General features: G+C 45.4%; 4 protein-coding genes across 8 annotated transcripts; 1 reads left to right on the forward strand and 3 right to left on the reverse strand.

Moving 5' to 3' along the window:
- Positions 1–4: 4 nt before the first annotated feature.
- Positions 5–14,560, reverse strand: LOC133472934 (kinesin-like protein KIF1C). 2 transcript variants are annotated; one of them, XM_061764507.1, is made up of 27 exons: positions 14,328–14,560; positions 13,190–13,305; positions 13,047–13,123; positions 12,902–12,980; positions 12,734–12,834; positions 12,183–12,248; positions 11,933–12,111; positions 11,422–11,533; positions 11,284–11,361; positions 11,150–11,215; positions 10,989–11,067; positions 10,072–10,150; positions 9,855–10,003; positions 8,788–8,987; positions 8,568–8,647; positions 8,423–8,498; positions 7,042–7,121; positions 6,862–6,956; positions 5,716–5,799; positions 5,470–5,650; positions 5,318–5,390; positions 4,842–4,940; positions 4,605–4,766; positions 4,262–4,531; positions 3,630–3,743; positions 3,356–3,548; positions 5–2,686 (listed from the first exon to the last, which is right to left on the reverse strand). In XM_061764507.1, exons 2-27 carry the CDS (start codon positions 13,293–13,295, stop codon positions 1,995–1,997), a joined length of 3,570 nt encoding a protein of 1,189 aa, XP_061620491.1. In that variant the 5' UTR covers positions 13,296–13,305; positions 14,328–14,560; the 3' UTR covers positions 5–1,994. The 2 variants fall into 2 exon arrangements, with proteins under 2 accessions (XP_061620491.1, XP_061620490.1); XM_061764506.1 differs by lacking the exon at positions 14,328–14,560 and adding an exon at positions 13,405–14,197.
- Positions 14,561–15,650: 1,090 nt separating this feature from the next.
- On the reverse strand, positions 15,651–18,901 carry LOC133472973 (CTD nuclear envelope phosphatase 1A). Of its 2 annotated transcripts, XM_061764597.1 has the most exons (8): positions 18,767–18,901; positions 17,759–17,825; positions 17,560–17,678; positions 17,413–17,484; positions 17,214–17,330; positions 16,944–17,055; positions 16,778–16,862; positions 15,651–16,703 (listed from the first exon to the last, which is right to left on the reverse strand). In XM_061764597.1, the coding sequence occupies exons 1-8, from the start codon at positions 18,869–18,871 to the stop codon at positions 16,643–16,645; spliced, it is 738 nt and encodes a 245-aa protein (XP_061620581.1). In that variant the 5' UTR covers positions 18,872–18,901; the 3' UTR covers positions 15,651–16,642. The 2 variants fall into 2 exon arrangements, with proteins under 2 accessions (XP_061620581.1, XP_061620580.1); XM_061764596.1 differs by having other exon boundaries at positions 15,651–16,862.
- Positions 18,869–27,160, forward strand: phf23b (PHD finger protein 23b). 3 transcript variants are annotated; one of them, XM_061764599.1, is made up of 7 exons: positions 18,869–19,007; positions 20,688–20,782; positions 23,717–23,874; positions 24,892–24,923; positions 25,003–25,095; positions 25,351–25,924; positions 26,539–27,160. In XM_061764599.1, the coding sequence occupies exons 3-7, from the start codon at positions 23,847–23,849 to the stop codon at positions 26,730–26,732; spliced, it is 921 nt and encodes a 306-aa protein (XP_061620583.1). In that variant the 5' UTR covers positions 18,869–19,007; positions 20,688–20,782; positions 23,717–23,846; the 3' UTR covers positions 26,733–27,160. The 3 variants fall into 3 exon arrangements, with proteins under 3 accessions (XP_061620583.1, XP_061620584.1, XP_061620582.1); XM_061764600.1 differs by having other exon boundaries at positions 23,720–23,874; XM_061764598.1 differs by lacking the exons at positions 18,869–19,007; positions 20,688–20,782 and having other exon boundaries at positions 23,323–23,874.
- Positions 20,766–23,267, reverse strand: elp5 (elongator acetyltransferase complex subunit 5). Its single transcript, XM_061764604.1, has 8 exons — positions 22,960–23,267; positions 22,834–22,894; positions 22,681–22,761; positions 22,337–22,548; positions 21,726–21,889; positions 21,572–21,652; positions 21,069–21,169; positions 20,766–20,994 (listed from the first exon to the last, which is right to left on the reverse strand). The coding sequence occupies exons 1-8, from the start codon at positions 23,012–23,014 to the stop codon at positions 20,892–20,894; spliced, it is 858 nt and encodes a 285-aa protein (XP_061620588.1). The 5' UTR covers positions 23,015–23,267; the 3' UTR covers positions 20,766–20,891.
- Positions 27,161–27,662: the final 502 nt, after the last annotated feature.

Genomic DNA, 27,662 nt, shown 5'->3' on the forward strand with positions numbered 1-27,662 from the left:
CACATTGAAGTTGTGAAGCTGTAGTGTTTATTGGGGTCCAGTCTTTTGAGGTGTGGGGTTCAACACAAAATAAAACGTTCAGAGACGATGACAAAAACAACAGCTTTTATAGAAGTCAAACAATCTTCACTTTGTGATTCTAAAGTAACCGCACACACACACACGTACACACACTCGTTCACATACACATTGATAAGGAGCACCCAAAAGAATCCCCCACTTGAAGAGTATTATTCTGATAATAATAACCAAATGAATAATAATATGAGTGAGAATGAGGTTAGAAAGCACACGCGAGGTTACACTAAAGGCATGGTCGTCATTTCCCATCATGCTCAGCGGGGACTTGTTGATCCCGGCATTGGCTAACATGACTGTGGTGCGAGGCCTCAAAAAATAAAAATGGGAAAAAAATCTACAGCTCAGCCTTCGACACTTTCAGCTCCCAAAACTCCCAAATTATGATTCCATGTATTAAACTCCACAAACTTCACTTTCGCATTCCAGTAATCGTCCCGACTTGTTCTGTTTCCCACAATCCATCTCAAACGTACACGAAAACCGTGTCAGCGTCTTTGGTTTGACTGGTTAGCAGGCGGCTGGCTAACGCGCTAACTTTGGAAGCCATTCTGTACATGTCGTCGTTTGCCTTCATAATTGTACACAATGTCGCCAATGCGTTCGAGTGCCTTCCCTCTCCTGGGCTAAAAATTCAAAGAAAAACAAAACAAAAACAAGCTAACAGCAGTAAGCCACAGGAGCTTACGTGATCACATGACCACCATCAAGTCAAAACTCCTGTGCACATGACCTGTTTCCATGGCAACGGCATACACACACTAATAATCACCCGCATATTCGTGGTTCACCATTAAAAAATTCACCTATTCGCTTTGATTTTTTTGAGGAACCTCTCTTCCATTCTTTGCTGTAAAAATCACCTATTCGCAGCTTTCCGGCATATTTTGTACACTTTCCATAACACTTCGATGACACCAAAGCGCTTGATAATCACAAAGTAGTAATTGGTGTCAAGGAATTATGCTGAAGTGACACATCTGCCTCACAGTTCTGGGGACCGGTGTTCAAATCCCGGCCCCGCCTGTGTGGAGTTTGCATGTTCTCCCCGTGCCTGGGTGGGGTTTCTCCGGGCACTCCGGTTTCCTTCCACATCCCAAAAACATGCGTGGTAGGTTGATTGAGGGGTCTAAATTGCCCATAGGTGTGAATGTGAGTGTGAATGGTTGTTTGTTTCTATGTGCTCTGCGATTGGCTGGCGACCGGTTCAGGGTGTACCCTGCCTCCCGCCCGGAGATAGCTGGGATAGGCTACAGCAGCCCGCGACCCGAGTGAGGATAAGCGGTAAAGAAAACGGATGGATGGACACATCTCAACCATTTTAAGATTTTTTTTATGTGTGTTGGGGAGGAGCTACGTTTAGCCCGGGTTATTTATTTTCGCTCTTCTGAAATCATCTGTATGTATTTATTAATACATACAGATGTTGTAAGAGGAGTTTTAGGGATGTTCCTTACGACTTTTTTTAGACCGATACCAGCATGAGTATTCACTCTTTAGTACTCAACAATACTGATACCACTTTTGATACATAAAATTTCAATTAACACAATGACAGCCAATTGTGAAGAAAGACCTTTCTTTCTTTCTGACCCACAGGATGATTTGCCGATGTGTCAAACCGCCGTATCGGTGGCTGGTATCGGCAGCCTTCATGAGTACCCGATACCTTGAAATAAGGCCGGTATCGGCACGATATCGATACCTTGTATCGATACTTGCCCATCCCCAAATGTGTTTGAATTGCTATTCGGGTCTTTTGGGATCTAGTTTGTTTTACACTACTCATTTAGGCAATTCAAAGCATTTTTAGGGGGAGTATCGAGGGATTGCGGCTTCTTCGCGACTGGGCTGCTGGTCCTTGCGGGGGGTTTATCGTATACAGCATGTAGGAGTAGCGAACCCAAGCTCAGAGTTCAGAGGTCAGAGGGCGCTTGCTGGTTGTTGAGGTCCGGCTCGCTGAACTGTCGTCTCATACGCGGCGGCGTGGTGAAGCCCCATCCGTTCAGGGGCGGGCCCAGGAGGATTTGAGGAGGAGGGGGTAGGGTGGCGTGGTAGTTTGGGAATGGTGCATTGTGGGTGTTGTAGTACGGATGATGAAAATGCTGATGATGAGGAGGACGTTGGGGAGGAGGATGTTGGTTGTAATGGAAGCCCGCATCCCCTCCACCCCACTGTCCGCCCGGCCCGGGCGACGGCCCCCTCCTCTGTCTTGGTCTTCCTTGGTGAGCTCCGCCCCTTTGTTGCTGCTCGTAGTTACCGTTGCCGGGGGCGGAGCCATCGAACGAGTTTCGGCGGTAGCGAGGCTGCTGCTGCTGCTTGTTGCCGTGGTTGCGCTGTTGCCAGGCGCGTTGCGGACTTGGGCTACGAATGTGTGGGGTTGGGGCCTGGAAAGGGAGGGGGGGCGGGGTTGCTTCGTTCCCCCCTATCTCAACTCCTCCCCTCCCCTCCGCCGGGAGCCCCCCCTCCCCCAGACCCAGCGCCTGCAGGGCGGCGCTGGCCGGTCCCCAGGAAAAGCGGTGTGCTGGGTTGCTCTTGAAGGGGAACTTGAGCTTGCAGTCCTGAGGAGGGATGAAGCGGCCCGTCCCGGGGAGGTGTACTTGTTGACCTGCGGGGGGCAGTCATTGCCACAGTCAGACCACAAACAAAAATCTCTTTGTCATGTTTGTCAGCAATTGGTGCCTGATAGTTAGGGCCTGACCGATGTGGATATTTTTTTAGGCTGACGCCGATTCCACTATTTTACAGAATACAATTCAGATAACCAATTTATTGGCCAATGAATTAAACAAATATCATGAATATTTTTCTGATTTTTTTTTTAATAATGAATTTTAATTGATGAGTCACAATTCCATCCTTTATTCCATTATTTAATCAAAAAAATATTTCAAATGTTCTGCACTGTCAATTTGAAATAATGTCTTGTTTTTGTGAAAAGGGATGGAGATAAAAAAATAATTATCCGAGAAAATTACTTACAAAATAATTATTAAAATAATTGTTAGTTGCAGCCCTCGCTCTCATCCTCTATGGAAAAACAACTATTATTGTAGACATGTACCTATGTCTGTGTTATACTTCCCCCTGGTGGCCAAGGCACACAATCCAGGAGTCACACAATGAATTCATCATAATGCACAAACTGTTTAATTCTTTACATTCTATTTAATTATTAGTACTGTCAATTTTTATAAAGTCCAATATTGGAATGCTATCTTTCTATCCACGCCATCTCTGAGCAGCACATGACTGAGGCATGGGAAGTTCTCCTCACCTTGTTCGCCCTGGTTGAGGCCTCGCAGCTTCTTGCCGATGTTCTGCTGCTGAAGGTTGACGATCCGCTGCTGTTCCTGCTTCAGCCAGCGGAGGCGCCCTCTCCTGAACGCTGGATCCTCGTCCATGAGACGCTGCACTCTGTCCTCCCTTTGGGGAGCCACGCCCCCGTCTTCGCTGTTCACCTGTTCGTTCTGCCGGAAGCGAAGAAGGTCGGCGGTTGAGTCGAGCGGGTTAGCGCGACCGGAAGGATGCGTTCACCGCCGGCGTGTTACCTGGTCGGGCGAGGCGTCCTCCATCTTGACGGGTATGACGCTCTCCATCTTTATCATTCGATCATGCAGCGCTTTGATCTCCTCATCCTTCATGTTGTTCTGCAGCTTCACTTCCTGTATGTGCCCAAGTTCACGTGATCAAAGACATCACATATTAACTAGACGCCGCCCTCAGCGCCAAATCATACGTCACCGTCATATCGGATGTGGGAAAGAGGCAGGATGGATTGAGATTTCGCAAATATTTTACACTCAAAGGCAGATCTCATTGGAGTAAAACTGAACATTAACTTTTTCTTTTGTCCATAAAAACTTTTCCAATAGAACAAGTTTTTGTGGTTAGTACTATGAAGTCATGTATGTGCAGAACTGTAAATTTCCATAGTGAAACAGGCCTCCAAACAAAGAAGTGTGTTTACAGCTACAAATGTACGATAACATTGGTGCCTATCAGTTTCCCAAATATATTATAGTGTGAGAGGCATTAACTTTGTGCACTTTGTAGGTTGTCGCTTTATGAAGAACATTGACTTTCGTTTAGATATACCACATCCAATATGGCGACCACGCTGACGAATCTCAGCCAACCTGCTCAAGTACATTTGATGTGTCTCCACGTGAGGCACACTCACCTCCAAGATGTCCGTCAGCTTGTCAATGTGAGCCTTCAGGTCGTAGGCCTTCACCCCTTCCCCGGCCTCTCCGCCTCCTCCCCCCTCTTCCGAAGGGGGGCTCCTCTCCTCCCCGATGCCCACCGTGTCACACACGTCCTGCGCCACCGCCTTCCAGTTGTCCTTCTCGTTGGCGTCCTTCTTGGCGTACATGCGACACAGCTCCTTCATCTTGACGATGGCCAGCGCCTCGATCTCCTGGCGGGAGTGTCGGAAGTCTCCCAGCGCCACCTGAGGAGAAGGTGTGTGGCTGGCTTAACATGCTGCGATGCCAGAGCGGTGTGTGTGTGTGAGTGAGTGAGACCTCGTAGCAGATCTCTTTGACAGCCTGCAAGCGCAGATCCTCCATGGTTACGCGCTTGGGGTCTTTGCTGATCCGCCTCCTTTGAGGAATCTGATAAACTCTTTGAGGCTCCCTCCTCTTGCCGCTGCTCGGGAGACCGCATCGCTTCACGATAGACTGCACCTGACACAGACACACACACACAGTCAGTCAAAGAGGTGACAGACAGTAAGGAAGACGGGTGACATGGACTGGCACCTTGTTGGCAGGTAGTTTCTCTCTGAGGGAGGAGATAAGTCTCCAGCTTTCCTCGCACGAGCGTTTGTCGGAATCATCTCCGCTATCGCTATCCGCGTACTGCATGTAGACAAACACACAAATACTCACAGAAACAGACACACAAACACAGAGACAAACGCAAAGACACACACAGACAGACAAGGACACATGCAGAAACACACACACACCCCAGACACAAACACAGAGACAGACACGCACATACACAAGCGCACACAGACCGACAGGCAACACACTCACAGAAACAGTCACACAAGCACGGACACAAAAACACACAGACAAGGACACAGGCATACAAACACACAGAAACAGACACACATGAAGACAAACAAGCACAGGCACACAAACACACACATGAAGACAAACACAGAGAAGGTCAAGAGTCAAGTGTGAGGTGATGACGATGATGATGATGACGACAAAGAATTGGCGCGCACCAGCCGCTGTTGCTCCAGCAGCAGGTCAGCCTCTTCCTTCTCCTTGCGATACTGCGATTCCATGTCCTGGAGCCTGCAACATGTCAGTCAACCCTCCGTCAGCTGTCAATCAGCAACTGCGGCTGGGGGGGGTCAAAAGGTCAGAGGCGTACCTCTTCTCCATGTCCAGTTTGATGTCGACGCCTTGCTTCTCCAGGAGCTCCCTCTGAGCATAGGTCCAGTCCTCTGGTTCCCCCTGCTGCTCGGCCGTGACGCTGCGCTCCCGCTCCAGCCGCGCCTGCTCCGGGTGGTTGAAGCGGAACACGTGGTTCTTGCCCATCACGATGCGGTTCCCTGGGCGGGCAAAGACGTAAACGGGCCGCCACGTGCTCCCCGCTCCCGCTGCGTCGGAAGCTCACCTTGCTTGAGGACCGCCGCTTCCGTGATCTGTTTCCCGTTGACGTAAGTCTCCGCCCCCACCAGCGGCTCCAGCGTGACCACCACTGTGAACACGCAGACGCGCGTCAGGCTCACGTGTCACGTGACACCACTAGGGTTGCAACGTTCCCGGAATTTTCTAACTCAGGAACTTTCCATGGGAATAAACCAAGAATTTCAAAATTGAAGATAGGGGTTTTCCAGATCCGATCACAGGATTTTCAGCTCATTGGTATCTACTGAAAGACAGGATTTTAAAATTTTCAGAATTTTTAAAATCAATAATATATATTTTTTATTTGCTTACTTGATTCGAACCACTGCTGACTTATTCCTATATACTGTAAAAAAAAAAGTATCATGTTGGGATACCTTTATACAAATAAAAAGAATTCAGATAATTGAGACAATTTGGATGCGCTCTTTTTTTCTTCATGCATTGCCAAGGTATTGGATTGGGACTCGGTATCGGCAGATACTCAAATTCAAGTAACTCGAAGTGCAAAAAAAATAAAATAAATAAATTTGATCAGGACATACTTAATTGATAATTTTTTTAAAGTTTTAAGCCATCAATCGTTCACCCCCACCCCCCTTTGTGTTGTGAGCCAAAATCCTAGTTACGTTGCCGTTCAAGTGAAATACACACACAAAAAAAAGCTTTGCAATTAAGGTACTGTAATGCGTGAATGTGATCTCATTCTGTTAAAGGACCCTTAATTCCCATTCAAAAGTCCCAATTTGGAATACAGTGAACCCTCACTATCACGGGACACAGGAACCAAGCCCTGACCGAATAGCGATGCCACAAGATGGTGCCAAAGCACTATTTTGATAGTCAACATGGCCGCATATATGCGGGGGTTCACTATATTTCAAAAATTCCCCAGTTTAACTTCCCTTGAAAATTGACCAGAAACCTTCTGGAATTTTACTGGAAATTTGACACCACTTTGCAACCTTATACACAACTATATGCCACAAAGTCAACTCGATACAATACCTGACACACTTCCTGGCAGCTTTGAGACACACACACAGACACACACAGAGAGAGAAAGTCACACACACGCACGCACGCACGCACACACACACACACACACACACACTGCTGTGCTCAGCCTCACCTTCTCCTTGCTCGTTGGTCTCACTCACAAACACACAATGGATCTCTTTGATGAAGTGACCGGACAGCTTGATGTCCACGTCCTGCTGTCCCACCCTGACAAACAAACAAACACACACACTTTAAAATGTTTCCTCTTCTTTTAGGTGCACACACACGCTCAAGAAGATGAAGGTCCAACCTGGTGAATCCTTCTTTGATATAGTACAGGAGGCACTCGGACATGAGAGGGTCCTCGTTCAGGTTGACCAGGTGAGGAGTCTAAAGACACACATACGCGCCATCACCATTTCAAAATGCAAGCAATGGTTATGTGCCGTCTAATGGTGAGGAAAAGGACATTCCATAAAGCCGAAGAAAATCTAGGTCGTGCAGTTGGTGTTTTCCAACCTTTTTCGAGCCAAGGCACATAGTTTTAGAAAATGTCATGGCACAACACCCTAAAAAAAAAATCCCCAAAAATGCATCTCTACTGAAATAAAAATGTCATCTCAATTTACTCACAAATTCGCTCCTACTCACAGGAAGCACTAAATTATACTGTTGTACAGATGGCAAAAGGTGGGTAAACAAAGAATTTGTACTTAACTGTTTTGTAAGCCGCTATGTGCAACCTATTTAACGTGTTCGGCAAAACAGGTAAATGGCGGAATGGGACTGGGAGAAAGTGAGCTTAGGAACTTTAAATGTCGACAATGTCTTTTGTTTAAGGCAATATGTCACCACACAGTCACTGCAGTCGACAATATCCAATGTCTCGTCTTCATTTGTGTTTACGAATATCATATTTGTATAAATACATGATTTATTTACATGTATTTAACTTTTGTCCGGAAACAAAATTTTAGCAAGTTTGGCTTCAGACTATCGTGTCATCAACCCGCAGTCGTACTCATTAGCGCAGTTTACACAGGAAGTCCGCGAACCTGTTTTCCAGGTTTGGTCATGTGACATTTTGCATATAGCAGATTGTTCTGCTTGTCACTACAACTGAAGCCCGGAACACACATAAAGACAATTGGGATGTTTTTGTCCCAATTTTGCCCCTTCTCGTCCAAGGACGTCAAATGCCAGCGTATTTTATGTAAAATAATCTTTAGGTCTGAGGTGTGTTCAAAGTGGATTTGTCCCGATTATAAGGTCCAAAACGGTACGAGGCGATCTTTTTATTGACATCGTCGCCATTCTACACGTCTCTCCCCTCGGGTCCCTTCGGCAACACTCGGCAAACATTGGCGTCTACCCGAAAGTGTCTGCCCGTCTTCGTTTTTTGAGATCACGTGTGATCACTCGTGATCTCGTGGGATTTCTTCGGAGGAGGACTTGTATGTAAAATCTTTGTGTGTTGACGAAAACTGTTAAATTCTTGATTTTTTTTTTTTTTTTTTTTTTAAGATTTGAAAAATCCTTATGTGAATTTGGCCCAAGTATAGGTAGCATTTTTTTATTTTTATTTTATTTTTACTTGCCTTCTCTGTGACGCTCTGTGGGTGGGGGCACAACTGCAAACGCCCACTTTAAGTAAAATTTGATAATTATGTGTGTGCTGGATGGTCACTCACTCCTTTAGGAGAGAAGACCCCAAGAGTCCCTCCATCTTCTTTAATGGACACGCCCATCTCGGCCAAGAGCGACTCCCTGTGACGCACGCACACGTTTACGACACGCGAAGGAAAAGTTGAAGCCGTTCGAACGAGCTCGACTCACCTCTCTAAACGTATGGATTCCGTCTTCCTTAACTTCTCCTCCCAAGTCTCGTTGAGCTCAGCCATGATCTTCTCTGTCTCCTGATACACGCACACACGGGAGAGTTTTTGTCAAAACGGCTATCTGTTGTCGTACGAGAGCGGCGCCATTACCGGAGACAAATTCCTTGTGTGTTTTTGACATACTTGTCAAATAAAGAGGATTTTGATTCTGATCATACCAGCAGTCTCTCAGCTGCCTCCTCTTTACTGATGGTCTCCGTGGCAACCTCCTCCTCCCCGGCCGAAAGATGATTGACAGCAGCTGACTCATTGAGTTCAAACGCACCTGAGGAGGCGGAGTCTTTCGGCTCGGCCGTCCCATTGGCTGTGATTGTCAACGGTGAGGATACGCCCGCTGAGGAGGAGCCATTGTTGTTGGCTGGAGAGAGGAGAGAGTCACGTTACTTTTGGAATGTCAAGGCTGACGGTAATGCACACATCTGTAAATACCAGTCTGCAAACACACACACACACACGTGTACATGTAGGACATGGTTCCAACTCGTGGCCTGCGGGCCACATCTAGCTCGCCACGAGTAGCCCACAAAAGCAAATACTTGTACTTCATGTGTCTATTTCCTAAAAATAATGTATAAGATCTCACACGACTTTTTATTTAGCATTGTTTCAAAGTGTAATGTTACAAGATATTGGCTATTTTTATTTTCAAAATGAAAAAAATATAAAAGTTGAATGTTACAAGATGTTACACTTTTTTTTTTTAATAAAAAAATAATGATACATTTTAAACGTTAATATACCACTAATCCAGATAACGTTTTGCTTTGTCACCGATAACACGTTTTTTTTTTTTTTTTTCCCCTTTCAAAACATTTAACTGTGTAACATATGTTGACGTCCAATATTGGGTTGTTTTTTGCAGGGTCCCAAACACAAGGCCCTCCTCTTCCATCCATTTTCCTGTATGTGGCCCTCCGTGGGGAAAAGTTTAGACATCCCTGAATTAAACTCATCAGTCAAGGTACCAGTATCCAGCATAAATCATAACAACGAAATGCCTGGGCGATTGTTCCACATAATATTATTTACACAGTTTTAACGACCCTCTGAGGGAAATCATAACTACGATGAGGCCCTCAATGAAATATAGTTTGACATCCCAGATGTCGAACAATATGACAAACACACGCAGAGTATGATGTGGAACACATCGAAACAGTTGTGTGGAATGCGGTGAGCTGTGAACATGGCATGTGGTGAGCGCGGAAGATGGAATGCGGCATACCCTGGTTGTGGATGAGCTCGTGCAGGCCCTGAGCGAAGAGAAGGCTCCGGAGTCGTTCCACTTCCCCTTTCAGCTCTCGGATCAATTTGGCGTTGGGGTCTTCATTGATAATGGCGTTGCAGCGGATCTGCTTGGCTCGGTCGGCGTACCTGGAGCGGGAGCGCGGGCAGGTCAAAGCGGATTAAGTCCAACGGGAGGAAGTGCGAGGAGCTCTGACCTCAAAGTGCTGAGGGTTTCTTCGTAGTTGATGTCGGCAGGACTGAGAGCGGCGATCATGGCCGTGCGAGAGTTTCCGCCTGAAACCAAAGATGTGAAAAATGTATTTTCAACTGGCAATCAAAAAGTAGAAAGCTAAAAAAGGGAGCTATTTGTTTTTTAAAATCCAATTCATATCAAGGGAAAAATGCCAGATTTTTCTGTATTCAAATTTAAATTAAAAAATAAACACTGCCCAAGTACAGTTCAGTTGTATTTAACTTTAAGTTCAGTACATTTGCATTTACTCTTAAGATCATGTATATTCAGGTAAACTTTTTAACTCAATATGCAATACATTTTAATTGAATCATTACTGAAGTCTACTTTTTTATTTTCATTTATTTAAGAACCGTGTTAATGGGCAAACTGCATAACGTTGCAGTGGCTTACAATAATATATATTAAAAAAAAAAAAAAAACTGTCATTTTTTTGGGGAAACACTTTGGCCTACCACGCTACTGTAGTTTAATGTTGGTCATGACGGTGGTACTTGAAGAGCTAAGTACTTTTTTTTAGGTGGTACTTAGTATAAACAGTTACTTGAAACAACACGAGTGTCGATTATGATGGATTTTTTTTTTTTTTTTTTGATGACGTGGTCCAGACTGGTTGTGGCACCCAATGTGTCTTTCCTAATGCTAGTTACCTAATTTACAAGTCACGTAAGAACAAACCAAAAAAAAAATATACTGGTATATATAAACAAAAATGATATATATTTTTCTGAGCCTAAAATTATTTTTGTTAGATTAAAAAAAAAAAAATTAGTAAAATAGTCACTTTGTCATTTTTTTTTTCATTGCCAATTGAAAATAGAACAAATGATCCATGGATTGTGACGTCACACTTTGCATTCTCCCGCTTGTGCTGCTCACCCAGGTTCTCTTTGAGGAGCCACGTCAGCACCGAGTCTCTGTAGGGAATAAAGTCGCTCTTCCGCTTCTTGCTGCTCTGCTGCACCGCCACCAGGCACAGGGAGATGAAGAAAAATGATGAAAATGAAGATAAAGGACTAAAACAGGAGAGGGATTCATACCATGTCGGCCAGAGCGGAGATGACTTTTCCCAGCGTGGTGAGAGACTTGTTGATGTTGGCTCCTTCCTGCACACAAATGTTACAGTAACTTCCCAAACGTTAACAAAACCAAAAACACCTGTGTGTTCTCTGACCTTGAGTCGGGTACCTTTGGCCCCTGAGGAGTCGGCGCGTTCGCTTCCCGCCAGGTCCACAAGACTGATCTTGCTGACCTGAGAAGACGTACGCGCACGTGTCAAGCGTGTGCGTCAAGTCGTACACGCGGCGCTCACCTTTTCCGTGTCCAGCTGGGTCACGACATCTCGGCGCCGCTGGCTGAAGACAATTGTGAAGACGGCGTGGGAGCGGGACGACGTCTCATTCATGTTCGTGGCCGCCACCGTCCTGTCAGTCGGATCAAGACACGAGCAATTGATCACAACCTTCGCAAAGACATCCGATATGCTGTACGTATGTAAACCCACAGACTAATTTACCGGGAAACAAATAGCCATCAAAACCAATATATGCATTATGAATGTTTACTCTGATATATTTCAATATTCAACAGCCCAGGGACAATTTTACATACATTAGTAGCTGTAAACACTCATGAAAACATTCGAAAAATACATACATTGGTTTTGTTGTAATATCGCTAAAGGGCAAATGAATGCGGCATAAACTCCACATTGACACATTCAATATGGCGGTACGATCCCACGCCAAAGCGGGGTCTATGTATATTTGAAGTGAGTGGTGGAACGTCTCGCACGTCCCGCCGAGTCGGACGAAAAAACTGACCGGGCTTTGTTCCCGGCATCCATTAGGTCGCGGATGTCAGGGAATCCGGTCACGGCCAGTTTGGACAAGTCTTCCACGTACGGCCCCAGGATGGGGTGCTCCCTCACCCGCAGGGTCCCCTGGGACTTCGGGTTCAATAGATCCCGGACGCGCTCGCAATATATCTCCATGTAGGACACCTGCGGCGGGATGGGTGTCAGCCAAGCTCGTGATTTGAGAAAAAAAAAAAGTACGGGAAGATGGCGATTACCTCAACGGAATAATTCAGGTCGGGATCCGCGTTGGTCCCGGTCCTCTGGAACAAGTCCTCGCACAGCTGAAGATGCACGCGCGCACATCAACAAAGGTGGCAAAAGTACAAACAAAGTACAGATACTTCTGTTTAAAAAAATAAAAAATAAAAAAAAATAAAAAGATGGCAAAAGTACTTATTCAACCCTTTTAAATGTGAGTTAGTACAAAAGTAAACTGTCTGTTTTCAAATGCAGGTAAAATGTGTCAGAAAAGAAATACTAGGGCCCCACTGATACTGATTTTTTTTAGGATGATGCCCATATTTGGCAGAAACTAAATCTGAAAACCAAATTAATCAGATGATTAATTAAAAAAAAAAAAAAAAAAAAACGTTCTCATTTTGGTCCCGTAATGCTTACAATAACAATCGGATGATTTTTTACTGCTTTGAAAAGAGCTAGTATCGATAAATTCGGCTGGCCGATTAATCGTAATACCAAAGGTTACTTCCCATCGCTGCACTCCATCGCTGTGTTGAGAACTTTGGCGGGCATGTGCTGGCCATACCTGCGGAATGATGCCCTCCTGCCCGGCTTCCTGCTTGCCCATCATGGTGTAGCTCTTCCCTCCCCCAGTCTGGCCGTACGCAAAAATGCACACGTTGTAACCTGCCCCAGACAAAGATGGTGAGGCACGACGTCATCGTCACTGCTGACGCCTCCGCTGACGGCTCACCTTCGAAGGCGTGCAGCAGCATCTCCTCGCCGATGTCCTTGTACACCTGACGCTGGCTTGCAAAGGCAGGATCTTCGGCCTGAGCTCACACACATGCAGTCAGTATCGTGTGTGTGTTTGTGTGTGTGTGTGTTGGTGCCGTTACCGTGGTGTGCGACCAGTAGGAGTGGTCAAAAGTGAAGTTCTTGGCCGCATCTTTGGACTGTTTGGGATTGACGATGCCTGCGAAGACAACACAAAGCTGAGCATGTGCGCACCTGTGTGTGTGTGTATGTGTATGCGTCTTACAGGTGGTGTTGCCCTGCATCTGGATGACACACTTGGCGTTGCGACCCGTCTCCCTGGCGTTGAACGGGCGCACGCGCACCACCACCTTGACCGAAGCACCCGCCATCTCAGCCCACCTTTGGGCAGCCAATCAAAAGAGCTCAAGTCAAAGTCATTGTTGAAATGGGTTTCTTGGAGCTCCTCTTTCCCCCTCTCGCTCGCTTTCTGATTGCTACCTTGGCGTCTCGTCGACGTGGCGCTTCCCACGCCCTGGCCTCAGGCCGCCGCCGTCACCTGGCGACATTCTCGCGTGTGTGCATTTGTGTGCGATTATTGATCAGCGACGGTACAAGTGGTGAAGATCAGCAAAGTCAAAACAACATGCAGCTAAAAATAGACATTCACACGCACACACATACATTGCTGGGATGCCGGCTGAGCGCCGATTTAGCCACACAAGCTAACTTTAGCAACAAGTTGAGTGTAGCGGCCACCCGTTGGGAAGAATCGGCTTCAGTGTTGCAAGTCCAGTTATTTCCTACGCTTTTTTTTTTTTTTCGCAGCGTGCAGCGGTCGCCACGGCGACGCAGCCCGAGTAAACAACCGTCTGGGTCAAAATCCGGGCATTGATTAGCCACTGATGTGATCATCAGCTCCACTCCCAAACAATTGATGATCAGGTCATGGAGTCACACCACCGTCGTCAGCCCCTCTAAAAGCGATCTGTCAATTCAGTCTTTAATTAACCTAACGTGCATGTTTTTTTGGAATGTAGGAGGAAGCCAGTGTAATATGCAAACTTAACAATAAGGCCCGATGCGGGACTCGAACCCTTAACCTCTGGACTGCGAAGCAGATGTGAAAACCACTAGCTTACAGAGCACAACAATACGCTGATGTAACAGACTCCCCGTCTGTGACGTCAACATCTCAATTCTACCTGACGGGTGTGTGTGCGCGTGGGGGGGGGGAGGGGGGTGGTTGCAGCGCGAATCTCGCGATCGCCTCACGCGACCACCATGTCCGGAACTCGCCGCGCGATGCTTCCGGTCCTGGCCTGTCGGTACCGGGACATACAGTCACAAAGTTGACGAGGGGCGCGCTCCCGTCACCCTTGTACACGGGAGAGGGGGTGAGATTAAAAAGTTGAAGAACTTACGTCTTGACGGAGATGACGTCACTGTCCGGTGGAAAAGTTGCGGGCCGCGGCCGATCGGAAGACTCGGAGGACTCGAGACCCGGCGACGGCGACCCTCGGCGCTCCGCCGCTGTTCCGCGCGTCGTCGCCGCGGTACACGGCGGTCAAGGTGGACTTTAGAGAGGGGAAAATGGAGTTGGAACAACAGGAAGGAGACGGGGAGGGGGGGGGAGGGAGCCTGGCCGGTGGCGTGGCCGCGCGGCGGGTGCGTGCCTGAGCTGGCGTGCGCGTCCACGACACAGAGCGTGGGCCCGCCCAGACTCGAGGAGGAGTCGAGTTACTACCACGAGCGGAATGTGTCGCTTTTATTTTGAAAGGCAATACATCACCTTTCGAAGGAATTTCCTGCGAGAGTTATTGATGCAAACTTAAGCAACTAGATTTGAACATTTAACTGCTTTTAAGTTTTCAAATATTTGTTCGGAAACTTTAAACAACTTTTGAAAATTGACTCAAGCTGGTGGTTCTCAAACTTTTCGCACGACGTACCACTTCAAAAAATAAAATTAAAAAAAACTTAGCTCTCCAAGTAGCACCATCAAACCAATATTAACATACTGTAGTATAGTAGACCTAAGTGTTCACCAAAAACAAGGCAGATGTTCTATTCCTAAATAGTATATTTCACTTTATTGTAAGCCACTGTAATATTTGAATGTTAACACTGACTCTACAGTTAATCATCACATATGCGGCTTTCCAAGAGCTTTTATTCTGAAAAGCTACATTAGATCAAAATTAAACCTCCAGGGATAGTCTCGCGTAGTGATTCCCAACCACATTCGCGTGCTGCAAGAAATTATCCAATTTCACTGAATCAGTTCAAAAATTATCCATTCACTCCAAATAATGTATCTTCGTTTCTCTTTTTATGACAGTGGCATTTAACTGTAGTGACAGGCAGAACATTTAAATGTTGGCAACCTGCGTATACATCCATTCATTTTCTGTTGCGCTTATCCTCACTATGAGCATTTGTAAATCAAGATATTGTCTTCTGTGTTTTTGGTGAGGTTTTTGTCACATAAATATGTGCATTGGCTTAATAAAGGTGGGGAAACTCAACGTTATATTTGAAAGATACAAATAATGTACTGTATCTTTGTTCCTCTTTTTATGCCAGTGACAGGCAGATTCCACCCAGTCAATAATTTAGTGCACTTTTGATGGGTTTTAATTTACCCATAATGGCCACGACATAGCCAAAAGGTACATTTTCATGTAAACAGTATATTATACAGTAGAAGAGCTTTAGTAGAAAATGACAAAATAAGACAAAAACCGCAGCCTTAGAATTTTTTATTTTACGTTGGCTACAATGGTTCCAAAAAAAGGAAGCGAGGTGGACACAAATGGCCAGCATAGAGCCCGCAGGGTTTGAATGACAGAAATGTTAAAAAGCAGAAGTCTGTTGAGTACTTTTTACATTCTGACCTCACTGGTATGACATGTTACTACGTCACCAGGAAAGTTAATGAGAAGGCTTTATGACAGGGAGCATTTCATTTCCAAGGATAATTGCTGCTCAATGAGGACAGAAACTATCAGTGCTTCCAACTGATGCTGACAAGTGTTTTTTATTATTATTATTATTAGTAGTAGTAAGACAGAGCCAATAAAGACATGGCTTCGGAGCCTGGGCATTATTGTTCAGAAGGCATTTTGAAAGGCTCTAAAATCCATACAGGAAAGGGGAGGGCTGTCAAACAAAAGTAAGAAAAACAGAAGAGAAGGAGAGTGGCAACACAAATCAAGTGCAATTGCAATCCCATGAGCAGAGTGAAATGTTATTTAATGGTGACAGATATGGAAAAGACAGCACAGCAGTCCAGAGAATGGGTACAAGCCATATGTTTTATCCTCGTGTTTTTCATTCTTGTTTATTTAAAAATCCACAAAAACAAACAAGAATATCCCAAGGATGAGACGTGTCTTGCAAGAAAAAAAAACACTGTATCCTTTTGAAAAAAAAGAAAAAGAAATAGCGTACTTGATCAGTGAATCATAAAAATTTGAATCTGTAATATTGTTTACTTTGTGGATGGATCCTCTTCATTTAATCAGCGATGAGGGAAAAAAAAAAAAAAAAAAAGTTTAAAAAGGCGTCGGAGAAGCTCCAGTTCATTTTTTTGCCAGGGTCGGGACGGGGGGGTCAAGTATAGAACTAAGATGGCGGCGGGGCTAAAAATCTGGCACCCAAAGTGTTCATCCCAACGCTCCTCCAACGAGGAAGCGCTGGCGGGTCGTCTATTGACCGATTCCCAGCAATCGACCAATTACCAGAGCCGATGCTGGTGGAGATTTCGACTGAGGACGGAGCGGACGTCGGCGGTGAACCTAAAATAGATGCAAAATTGTACGTTTTAGAATGATCATGATAACCGGAGGATAGGAACTGTTTCAGCGCTGACCTTAACGCATCCAGCATAGGCAGCAAGTTAAGAAGTGCTGTGTCACTGGGGTCACTGAACCAGGACTTGATGGGTATTGCATTATCTGGAGAGTACAAGGGTTGTCTTATTTTTACACTTGCATTCAACACAGGGAGACGGTGGTGAGGCTTTTTTTTTTTTTTACCTGGATGGCTTCGATAAGCACCGGGCGAATTGTCGAGGATGACAATACTGGACAGGTCGTCGTGTACTACCGACAAGTCTTTGATATAACTACCTAGATCCAATGTACAATGCTGCCAAAAGACAGAAAGATTTATAATTTTACGTGAAAGAAAATACATATTTTGACATCGACTTTTCGGACCTTTTTTCCCCACATTACTATTTTGACTAACCCTACCTCCTGTTTCCGTGAGCTTTTATTAGATTCCGAAGTACTTAGTCGTCGTACCTGTCTGTAATATCTGCGTCTGAGGATGTTCCTATTGTTGTCCAACTTGTCCGCCACCGCTGAGCCGTAGATCTCCATGCTGGCTGTGAACACCACCAGCTCGTACCACTGGCTCACCTGCACGCGCCACGTGACACGTTACATACAATGCGTCGACAGCAACAAACGCACACAACACATCATCGGGTACAACACGCACCACTTCTAAAAAGAAGTCCACATGTGGCCTTTTATGTACGAAGAATCGCACCGGGTGCTTGTCAATGACGACCTGCGCGGAAAGACGAACCAAAGTCAGTCGCCTCTGAGGTAGAACTGTTCCAATTTGCGCTTGTAAAAGTCTTACTTTGAGAATGAAGTCGGGGGGCGTTCCCGGCCTCACCGTGGGCCTCAGGACCCCGTCGTGGTGAGAGTGGATCAGGGTCTCGTCCAGGTCCAGGACCAGAATCTTCCTCTTGACTCCGTCTGGAGCAGGAGGCAACCAGCGGCCGCCGTTACACTTACGAACCGGCATTAGCGGGCCTATTAGCGTAGCGTGTACTCACTCAGTCTGTTCCTGGAGATAGGCGACAGAGGCAAGGTGTCATATCGCACCGTCTGATACTGGATGATCTGCGAAGGAAACACAAAACACAGTCGTCAAAAAAATCACGAGGAAACATATGGAACAATCAGAGAACACTGTTGCGGACAAAATTTACAGGATGAAAGAATGACGTCCATGATTCCCAAGCGCAAGTGTGCCGTGAGAGATCATCATCCAATCTCAATGAAATTGTCCCAAAATGTATTTACTAAAAACAATGTCGGTTTGCTAAATCTGGCTGTTGTAGTCCCGATTTTGCCACAAGATCCTGTGCTCTGAAGTGCGTTCAGAGCGACTTTGTCCCGATAATATGGTTCGAAACGGGTTGGGGCCGACAATCTTAAATAATATGTTCAATATTAACGATCAAAAACCTTCACGTGTGTGGGGAGAGCCCCGTGTCGAATCAAGAAGCGCCCCGACTGGGGAACAAGGAATCAGGCTTAAATAAAAAGAAACAAGTCCTACCCGATGTTGTATTTTTAAGCCAGTTCCCCGGACTGCAAGAAGTATTTTTTTAACGAGATGAGCATTCTACAACACTTCCACCTCCAGTCCCTTCGGAAACACTCTGGAAACATCTGTGCAACATACCAGGAAGTGTTTGTTCTTCTTCGTTTTTGTTAGCTTTCTGTCTTGGAGGACTGGATTCGAGCTCGACAGACAGTATAGACACTTAAATGCGCGGTGTTCTGTATCGGAGCACAACCGCACACACAACTGTTAAATGCCTGATTTATTTTCATGTGGGCTCTTGAACAGATTATCACTCTAAGATTTGAAAGCTTTTTCAGCCTGTGGCAGGCCTTAGGGGATAAACAGCTCGGCTCTACCTGTCCGATCTCGCCTGTAGGTGCATGACAACAACCGCAACAGTCCAGTTGCGACCACCGATGAGACGACCTGGATGACTGAGAATATTCGCAGGCTTTGTTTTGTTCAGGTGTGCCTCACGAGCACGTCTTACCGTTCGCAGGTGCTTCCTGAGGATGTACATGAAGAAGCCCCATATTCTGGACGTGACCCCGAGGAAAGTGCGGATGCCGAGTAAACACTGGCGGGTCTTCAGCATGTTGGCGGGCCAGGACGAGTCAGCAGTCGGTGGAAGAACTGCGAGTGACAGTCGGCATTAGCCGCCAAGTGTGCGATTTGCAGTCGCCCCCCCCCCAGCCCCCACCAGTCGGAAAAAAAGGGAGCCAAGCAAACGTGTGAGTACCTCGCTCTGCACACTTGTGGCACGATGAGCATTAAATCGACGACATCGGTATAGTAGGCGAATGTGCTGAGAAGGGCTCTGCTGTTTTTTGGGGAGCTCGTCGAGCTGAGCAGCGTTAGCTCCTAGCCGCCGAGCTAGCGCTAGCGCTAGCTCGCTCGACAGGGTGACCACCTTGAACCCGGTGCAAAAACAAGTCCAAAACAAGCTGCCGGTCGCCTCCTGCTCCAACGGCAGCTCGATTCGTCTTCGCTGTGCGCGGGCGTCCGACGCGAGGTCGTCCTTAAAAAAAAACAACAACAAAACAAAACAAAACTCCCACACAGTCCCAACTTGTGTGGGTAAAATCAGTTTGTAGTCCACTGGAAATCCGGAATGAAACTGCGAGCCGCCATTGCCGACGTGATGTCACTTCCGGAAGGGAATCTCGGGGTCGCGCGCAGCTCGTCCACGTGGAAGAAAAGGAAACGTACTGTGTTCCAAAATCGTTCATCTTTGCATACAATAATATCCTACTTCAATTTATTTCACCATATTTACTGAGCAAAAAAAGAAAAGAAAAATCTCACGGCACAGAACCAAACAAAAATGGCACATAATCAATGAAGTCACAAAGTTATGTGGCCGGCAAAAGCATATCATGCGCGTCAACTTCCATGATTCTTGCTAAAGTTTGTACCAAATTTCTAATTGTCATATGTAATGAATAATAGATATAAATATATTGCAAACTTTTTTTGTTTGTTACCAAACCCCTTTTTACAGTAACTTGAACAATGAAACTATTATCCTTGACTTCTGGTTTCAAAACTAGTTAGCCTTCAATTTGTTCTTTATATGCATTAGTATGATGAGGCGCTTAAACATTCGTTTGGTTTCACAGTCATAACGGCCCTCTGAGGGAAACCATAACTGCAATGTGGCCCGCAACAAAAATGAGTTTGACATCCCTGTACACTAATCCTTTACATTACTGGAAGAAAATGTGTAATTAAATTACAGTTGTTTTTGAAAATTTCCATGATTGCAATTTTAGGAACATTTGAAAAACAATTGCAAAAGCTTATTTTTTTTCATATCACTTCCTCTTTCTAATGCCGAAGCGTGTGATTGGCTCTTTCTGGTGATGTGACATCTGCTTTAGTCTCTAATATGTCATATTTTAACCAAATATTCCCTCGAAGCACCACCTTGTGTTGCAATCTATTTGTTTCACTGAGATTTAGAAAAGGTTCTACTCATAGTTACACTTTTGAACAGTTTCATCTTTCTAATTTTGAACTTTTCATGGAACATTCACTTATCGGGGTTGTCTGCATTGTGCACATTTGTCATTAGGTCAACATGGTATTGTATGGTGGTTTTCCACATGCTATACGCATGTAATGCAACAAACATATTTTTATGATGTTTACATTTCATCATGTTTATTCAAATTCTATGTATTAAGAACAGATATGTGGCAAATTCCAAAATAATCATATGGTTTTCAGCAGAAACAGCCAAGGGTCCTGTTGATGCAATCATTTAAAATTAAGAAATCAAAAAATAAACAAAGGCGTGAAGCTAGATAATGTGTTACAGCACAGTGGTTGGGCATCAGTCCTACTTCATTCATCCCTAAAGAGTGGGCCAAAAATTGGTGTGTAATATAAAATGTCTCTTATTTTTACAGGTACCCTGAATAATGGCAAATAAAGTTTATCCTGAAGCACTTTAGGAAGGATGCAAAATAAAAAGCGGAATCAACCGGTTGCAGACCACCACAAGGTAAGTGTTTTTTAATGCAGTGTTGCATTTCAGATTCAACAATTCATTTAAAGTCATTAAAAACATATTGTTTTCCATGAGGGATTGATCAGTAAAGCAAATAAGCTGATCACACGTCAAGATCGTCGTCTGGATCCTCCTGGTCGTAGTCGTCGTTAGCATCGGGCTCGTACACGATTCGCCCCGAACTGGTGTGGAGAAGAGCTGCTTTTCTAGGACACAAAAACAAGAGTAAAGAGTGAACACCAAGAAAATTGAAAAATAGAAACTCGAGAATGTCTCTTACTTCTCTTTACTGAAGACAAAGGGCAGTGCTAGCTTCTCCTTAGCGTCGCGCTCTGTGTCAGACAAGCGTAGGTTGAAGGTTAAGTTGGCTGTTGGGTCTGCCTGCAAGAACCCCAAATGGAACTTTTAAAAAGGTCTCGGAATTAATTTCAAGTCATTTTACCAGGCAGATGCTAACATCAGGAGCATTATGGCTCATCGCAAACTGTTCCCTCTCCATTACTTGTTCGGAAATGTAAGTTTTATGAGAATAGTAAAATGTCCTTTTCAAGAAATAAACTTTTTAGTTTAAGCCTTAAAATGTACCATATGCTGTAATCACTTCGAAACACTTTTTTCACACTTTGTAAATGTATGTCAACACCTTTTTTGTTTTTGTTTACCTAAAAATCTGCATTACAAATCGGGCCGCAGTAGGTGAATTACTGCAATATTAGGAGGTACAAAAAGGCATAATGTTATGATAATTTGGATTGTGTCCGACTGTAATAAGTCCAATAGTACCTCCTGTTCTTGTGGGTCAGCCCGGCTCGGTTTGCTCTGTCCAACCACAGTCAGGTCATCTTTGATGGAGAAAAGCTCCTCCTACGCATCAAGAAATAGTTCATGTTCTTATATTTGACGGAAAAAAAAAAGTAATCACATATTTAACACTTACATCTTGCAAAACCTTTCCTGATTTTAGTCGCCTGGTTATCTTCGCTTGGTCTCCTCCTGCAGCCACAGTGATGACCGAGGTGGCCAATTGGCACAGGCTGCCCACCATTCCCCGCGGATGCATGTCGGAATGGAGGAGACTGATGAGGTTTCCGACAAATCCCCCTGATGTACAAACGGTGCACAGTGCTTTTGTTGTTGTTGTTGTCCATGCACCGCAATGGCTACCAACGATTTCAGCAAAAATATGCCTCTAAAGTCATTCAAAACTTTGTTGGCATCTTAGCGTTCCAGAAAGAATACAAAAAAAATCTGTCTCAAAGTCAAGAATACGTGAATTTTCCAGAGAATAACCGAAACTAGGCGAATTTGTGAATGTTGAACCGTGAATACGCGGGAGAATAATGTACAGAGAAAGTTCCAGGAAGTAGCCAGCGTCTTCACTTGTCCATCAGAGTTAGGTCGTTGTTTTTACAGTGGTTAACTTCTTTTAAAATATGTGATCCATACCGTTAATAGCTGTGAGAGTTTGGCCCTGCAACAGACTACTTAAATACACGCAGACTAAATCACAATTTGAGATTTCCTACGGGAACTAAAACAGTAGGTCACCATTTTTAAGCTGTTGGAGAGTCTTGCAGACCGCAGGTGGGCTGACATGTCTCAGGACCCAAGAGAGCGAGTCGATGACTAAAATGGGCGGCTTGACTCGCGAGGACTGCTTGGCGAGCTGCGCGACTCTCTCAACGCAGAACTGGTCCACCGTGAAAGCGCCACGGCTGGTCCAGCCCAGGGGGTCGCTGTAAGCGTTGTGAAAGTGGAGCCTGAAAAAAAAAAAAAACTTGTATTTGGCCCAAAACTTAATCGTCGGGGGCAGGGGGGCTGAAGCCCCCTAAAAATAGCCCTGGCGACGCCACTGATTCCAACTGAACCTCGAGGGTTGTTTTAATAAATACCTTTCAATGGGTGATTCTTGCAAGCCATTCTTCAGCTCGTCCTCGCTGACTTCGAAGCTGAGGACATGGACTACCTCCGCCCTGAAATTCACAGCACTGATTAATTCATGCCTCAATCGTCAATAAGATGTCTCACAGCAGCATGTTGACAACCTGTTCAATGCTGCCTTGATGAAGCTCCATAGAAGGCGTCGGCCCGAATAACTACAGGAATCTTTGATTAAGTACAGGTCTCGTTAGTCTTAGTGTCACTGTGAGGTGTTTAAAGTTACCATGTACCTTGTATGATAAGGAAACCTCCGGCGTCTAATCCTTGGAGCAAGTCATGCAGCATGGTGCTACAGATGCTAACGCTAATTAGCACAAGCCTACGACAATGCGATTCTTGACACTAAATAGCACAAAGGGGCAGCACGCACTTAAAGTACGCAACATTCTCTATCCGAGGCCCGTCATTATATGTCACAAATATATCTATATATACATATCTATATATATACACATCGCCGTGTCGAGTCCAAACTATTTCGCCGCGTAGCTTGTCGAAATCGCATCATATCCCAGTGTACCTGCGGGAAATGTAGTTCAAACAGGCCGAATTGTCGTCGGTTCGTCACCCATGAAAACTCCATTTCCCATCGTCCTCTGGGGGGAACGAACTCAAGAGGCTTCTGCCGCGCGTAGAAGAGGAGGAGGAGGAGTGGTAGTGGGAATACTGTCGTGTTGACCGACTACGAAAGATAAACTAGATACCACGTATATATATTTATCTTTATATATCGGACAAGTTCCCGGCTCGCCTGAATTGAACGATGTTTTACAGCCGAGCTGTACGGTGGCGGCACGGATTTTAAACGCAGCGACCAGCGGAATGGGACGAGCGACAGAAAAAGTGCACTTTGTCGCTCGTAGTGTGGCCACACTTCAGCAGTGAAGAGTTGTTGTTTTTTTTTTTTTTCCTTTTGTCAACCCATTAGGTTGTTGACGAAGCCTTTTTTTTGTTTGTTTGTTTTGTTTCTTGCCTCGGTGGGTCCAGCAGTTGCCCGACAATTCGGACGCGGTCACGCCGGGAGAAGGCAACACCGCGACGGCCGCCTCGCTCCGGCTAGCGCGCCCGCTCTTGGTCCCGTTTCTCGGACCTTAAGGCCTGCTCGTCGAAAGGGACAATGCTTGACATAATGTCCGAGCACCAAGGTAATGTTTTCTCGCATCGAGGAGGGATTCATAAAGTAAGCCGCTTTGCTCGGGGTTTAACACATTCGCGGACGGGAACCGGAGCTATCGAAAGCCCGGCTAACGTTGCCTTCGCGTTCGCTTGCGCATGTCGCCGTTCTCCATTTTCGCGAAAACTACCGCAAAGTTGCTGGTCAAATAATGCAAGTTCGTCCGCTCTTTTCGGGGGGATTGGGACCATACGTTCTGGACGCCGATGGTTGCATTTTACACGTTTGGACGCGGCGTTCGGTTTGGCTTTGATAACCGCGCCGAGCTCGCCCCCATTCGTTGCCCGACACCACACATATCGGATTAAAGTTGTCTAATTGGGCGTCAGTGGTGATCACACTGTTGCCTCTCCCGCCAATGAAGCAAATATACGCGGACTAATGTCTCAACAAACAAAAACAAAAAAAGCGAGTTGACGAGCGACATTGACACGCTTCCCACGGCGCGATTAGCACGTTAGCTGCTAACTGCTAAAGACAACTTCGCCCCATCCTTGACGTTCTGCCACCGGCAGTTTGAATTTAAAACCGCGTTTAAAAGCGCCGGACGATCGAATGACCACCAAACGAGAACGCTATATTCGTGCACTCCATGTGGAACACTTGTCGGTCAATGTTAGCGGCTTAGCTCCGAGACAATTCAAACATGTTCCAAGTGGTCCGGCTAACCCACCAGCGTCATTTCCCCGCATGAAATGCACACTTAAAATGTCCACGCGTCAGCTACCGCTCCACCGTCGACGTTATTAATGAACCACGCGTTTTTATTTGCACGTATCACTTAATAATCCGCCTTTAAGATATTGAGCCGTTTAGCGGCTAAAGCTAGCCTTAGTTAGCTTGGCTCATTACCAAAACCTGCGGCCTTGGGTATGCATGTCTTCAAACAATGCTCAAAAATGCTCATCATTCGTAATATCGAACAATTTAAAAAAAAAAAAAAAAAAAGTTGTAAATCAACTGGTTTCATGTCTTTCTCTGCCTACAGATTCACTTTTGACGTGCAAAACTGAACCTTTGGTAAGTACCACCACAAACCCCCTGCTACACTATTCACGTCCATTAAACAAACATCAACCGTGGACTTTATTTGGCGTAGCCCCCGGAGAGGAAGAGAAGGACCGTGGAGGACTTCAACAAATTCTGCAGCTTTGTCCTGGCTTACGCTGGCTACATCCCCAATCCCAAAGAGGTGAGCTCACCCTCACAGTTCATTATTAATAGTAGCTTCGTTTTATTTCGTGCTTTTCAACCGACGGTGTCTGAAGTGGAACGCTAACTTCAATTATTACGCTATTTGTCCTACCTCAAAGGTTTATCTGCAGCACAAAGCAAAATCGAGCCAGCGATACCTTGGAAAACTTTGTTTTTTTGGGGGGGAAACGAGATAACAACCTCGGTTAATGTCTCTTATTCACAAACAAAATGCATCATTCCTGGCTCGTAGGAAAGCTCGTGGTCCCCGACGTCATCCAGCTCTGCCCACAGTTCGTCTGCAGATGGCGGCGGCGGCGGCTCCATGAGCGGCACGTGGCCCGACGGCGGCCCAGACATCCACACCATCCACACGTTTGTCCACAAGGCCCGCGCCAACAAGGGCAAAAGCGTACACCCCGATAGCACTTTGCTGGACAAGATGCGCCTGAAAGACTCCCTGTATGAGAGCCAGGCGGCCGGCGCCAAGGCGGAGCGCAAAAAGGACAAAAAGCACAAGAAGCCGTCGCTCGGCTCGGCCGTGGCGGCGGCGGACAGCGGCAGCAGCGAGGGCGAGAAGCGGCCGCGCATCAAGCGCAGCAAGAACTCCAAGCAACCCAAAGCCAAGAAGCTGAAGAGCTCGGCACCGCAAAGCGACTCAGAAGAGTGGCGGCCCGGCCGCGGTGGACCCGCGCCGCACGTCGACCCCGGCCACAGCCCCCGGGCCGCCGACAAAATGGCGCCCGACGAGGCCGTCGGGGACGCCGAGATGAGCTCCAGCGAGGGCGAGACCTGGATCGCCGATGAAGACATCATGGTGGAATCAGGTGAGTTGCCAACTAAGTCAATTCATTTATAAAAACATATTATTTTTTAAATAACATTCTCAATTATACCAAGAGCTGGGCTAAGCACTGGAAATATTAAAACCAGTAACGACTCCACACGAGGCATGGGCTTGTAACCGATTTGACGGGTTACCACAGTTTTAAAAAGTCACGCTTTCAAGAACTGCTAAAACGGCCTTTCACCTGTAATAGCCGTTTTTTTTTGTTTTTTTTTTTGTCTTCAAAGAAAATCCAGGCCAATCAGATAATGTCATACTATGTTAAAATTGGTTTAGTCCAGTAGAATATTTCCAAAGCACATTCTATTACGTCTCTTTATTTTTTTCTTCATTGAAGCAAGTCCCCAAAAACACTTGTTGAGCAGCTTGATGTTTCCTCCAGATAAATAATAATTATAACACATTAGATATATATATATATATATATATATATATAGTTTTTTTTAACAGTAAGATTTCAAGTATGCTTTTGTTGAGTCTTTCTGTCTGGTTGTCTTTCTTTTTTGTCTAAAACTCAGTCATTTATGTTCCAATTATTTAAAAAAAAAAAAAAAAATGTTTTCCCCCTGATATGCATCTGTGTGCGTTCTTCAGGCGACGATTCGTGGGACCTGATCACGTGCTACTGCGGCAAGCCGTTCGCCGGGCGGCCGATGATCGAGTGCAACCAGTGCGCCATCTGGGTGCACTTGTCCTGCGTCAAGATCAAGAAGTCCAACGTCCCCGACATCTTCTACTGCCACAAGTGCATGCACTCCAGGCGGTCGGGACACAAGAAAGACACTTAAACAAAACCACAGCAAAAGAAAGTTCTCTTTTTTTTTTTTATTATTATTTTTTTATTTTTATTTTTTCTCTCTCCCCCCGATGCCTACAGCCAAAACAGCCTAACATTTATCCACAGTTTTCTTTTGACAATCAACGTTATTTATCACAGACAGCGTTTTGTATCCCGAGGCTCGACAGAAGTTTTGGAATTCTTTTACCGGCCTCCTAAAAGCGGTCGCGTTATAATTTTTGACTGAAGAACGTCTTCATGCAATTTTTTTTTTATTTTTTATTTTTAAATTTTTTTTTTTGTAGTCGTCAGTGGAAAGGACACTGATGTCAAATGTCACTTTAAAAACTTAACAGATGTGGACTTGATCACAAAATCTGCCTAATGATCAGCAAAATAATAATAAAAAAATAATAAAGTTTGAATTTTAGCGCAGAATGTCTTCTTTTGGTAACCCCTGCTTTTTAAGTCATTGTATTCACACAATTTACTTTTTTTCCCCCAGCACCAAAGCAAAATTTCGGCCAATTGTTTTTTTTTGTGTGTTTTTTTTAATACACGATAGCACACAAGACCATTGAAGCAGCGCACTTTTTGGAATCGGGGGCCGTCCACCACAGAGCGCTTACATTGCCTTTTTTTCTTTTCTTTCCTCTCTCCTTGTCGCTCTCGTAAGGACCCGAGGCTCATTATTTCATAAGTGGTTCTATCGTTTTGCTCGTGTATTTGTTAGGCTAGTTTGCGCCTTGCGAAAAAGAACACAATCCGTTCCCTTGTTTATTTGTTTTCTGCCTGGTTGAGAATGTTTTGGATGTCGTGGATGATTTTGATTTTCACGTCCTTGGGTGTTGGGGGGTGGGGGGGGGAGCCTGTACATATCCTGTCCTTTGGAAACTGTACATATGTGAAAGCCAATGCAAAAATCTATTTTCTGCAGTCC

The sequence above is a fragment of the Phyllopteryx taeniolatus genome, chromosome 23 (genome assembly GCF_024500385.1).
Source record: "Phyllopteryx taeniolatus isolate TA_2022b chromosome 23, UOR_Ptae_1.2, whole genome shotgun sequence".
NCBI lineage: Eukaryota > Metazoa > Chordata > Actinopteri > Syngnathiformes > Syngnathidae > Phyllopteryx > Phyllopteryx taeniolatus.